This window comes from Myotis lucifugus, unplaced genomic scaffold, assembly GCF_000147115.1.
Source record: "Myotis lucifugus unplaced genomic scaffold, Myoluc2.0 scaffold_1042, whole genome shotgun sequence".
Taxonomy (NCBI): domain Eukaryota; kingdom Metazoa; phylum Chordata; class Mammalia; order Chiroptera; family Vespertilionidae; genus Myotis; species Myotis lucifugus.
In genome coordinates, this window is record NW_005872090.1 from 60,352 (window position 1) to 61,895 (window position 1,544).

A 1,544-nucleotide genomic window follows, 5' to 3' on the forward strand; every position below is an offset into this window, starting at 1 on the left:
CTAGGGGCAGTGCAATGGCCTAGGAGAGCGGCCGCGGGGGCCACAGCCTTGGGGAGGCTCCCCACCACCCCCACCCCCGCAGGCCTCGCGGAGCTCAGGAGGCTTGGCCAGTCAGTAGGCCCTGGACCCAGGGGCCGGAAGGGCGTGGTCAGTCACAGGGCGGGGCGGGGCGCACACTCACATCGCTCATCCTGTCCACGGTGGTGCTGACCAGGTAGAGGGTGCTGACGCTGATGTCCCGCACGCTGTCCGCCGGGGGCTCCTCCTCACCGCTGGGCTTCTGATGCTGGGGGCGGGGGCGGGGGCGGGGGCGGGGCAGGACCCAAGGTTACCGGGTCATGGGCTCTGGGCCGTGAGGTCAGACCCTGCCCAGCCACCACCAGGGGAGCCCCGCGTCCTCATGGACGGGAAATGCAGTCTGCACTAAACTCGCCCAAGAAAGCAGGCTCACGGGTAGGTCTAGTCTCCAAAGTAAAGGAAACCCTGCGCATGTCCTGTGGGCCACTGACCGCCTGAGGAGTAACCTCACCCCCGACTCTGACCCTGCTGACATGGGCAGAAATGGGGGGCCTTCCTGGAGACGTCACCACCTGAGAACACGCCCACTTCGACCAGGAACAGACTACAACCTCCCGACAGTGTGGGGCCTCCGAGAAGCCTGCATCCAAGAGGGACCGGCTTCCCAGGGCTCTGCCTGCCCGGCCACTCCCGCTCTGCAGCACCAGCGCCCAGCACCACACTCAGCAGCGGCACTGACTGCGAGGACTGTTGTCACCTCTCACGGGATGTCAAAGCCAAGCAGCCACACCAGGGAAATGTAGGCCTGGAATGGAATTCTTAAAGCTCACTCTATGCCAAAACCGGTTTGGCTCAGTGGATAGAGCGTCGGCCTGCGGACTGAAAGGTCCCAGGTTCGATTCCGGTCAAGGGCATGTACCTGGGTTTCGGGCACATCCCCAGTAGGAGATGTGCAGGAGGCAGCTGATCGATGTTTCTCTCTCATCGATGTTTCTAACTCTCTATCTCTCTCCCTTCCTCTCTGTAAAAAATCAATAAAATATATTAAAAAAAAAAAAAAGATTCTCTCAAAAAAAAAAAAAAAGCTCACTCTAAAAATGCACCAAATACACAAAACAACTTGGAAGGCCTGACCACCCATTAGGCCAAAACAAGTATCTGAACAGACTCAGAAGCGGAACCCTACCTCGCCAGACTCAATGCAGATGACGCAATAAAATTACGAATCCACAATAGCCTGGAAAGCCGTTCCTCTAGAAAATGTTAAATGTCCTCAGAGAAACTTCGGGTGATAAAGAGCCAAACAGGAATTGCTAACTACCTGACAGCGGACACCGAGACCACATCCAAGTCTATCTGAGCAGAAACATTGAGAACACAGAACAAGACACGCTTTACCTGGAGAACATACCTAGTGCCTTCCAAAGGCGAAGTTTAACATGTTCAGAGCCACGTTAATCCGCTTTGGTTTTTGTGATTTATAGAGCATGCTAGTTTAGAAATCCCTCGCTAAACCCCAGGGCGTT

General features: G+C 55.9%; 1 protein-coding gene across 1 annotated transcript in view; it reads right to left on the reverse strand.

Moving 5' to 3' along the window:
* Positions 1–1,544, reverse strand: part of MROH1 (maestro heat like repeat family member 1) — a 40,018-nt gene that overhangs the window by 22,263 nt on the left and 16,211 nt on the right. The window contains 1 exon segment of the mRNA XM_023747899.1: positions 182–292. Within this exon segment, the coding sequence (XP_023603667.1) occupies positions 182–292 (111 nt within the window).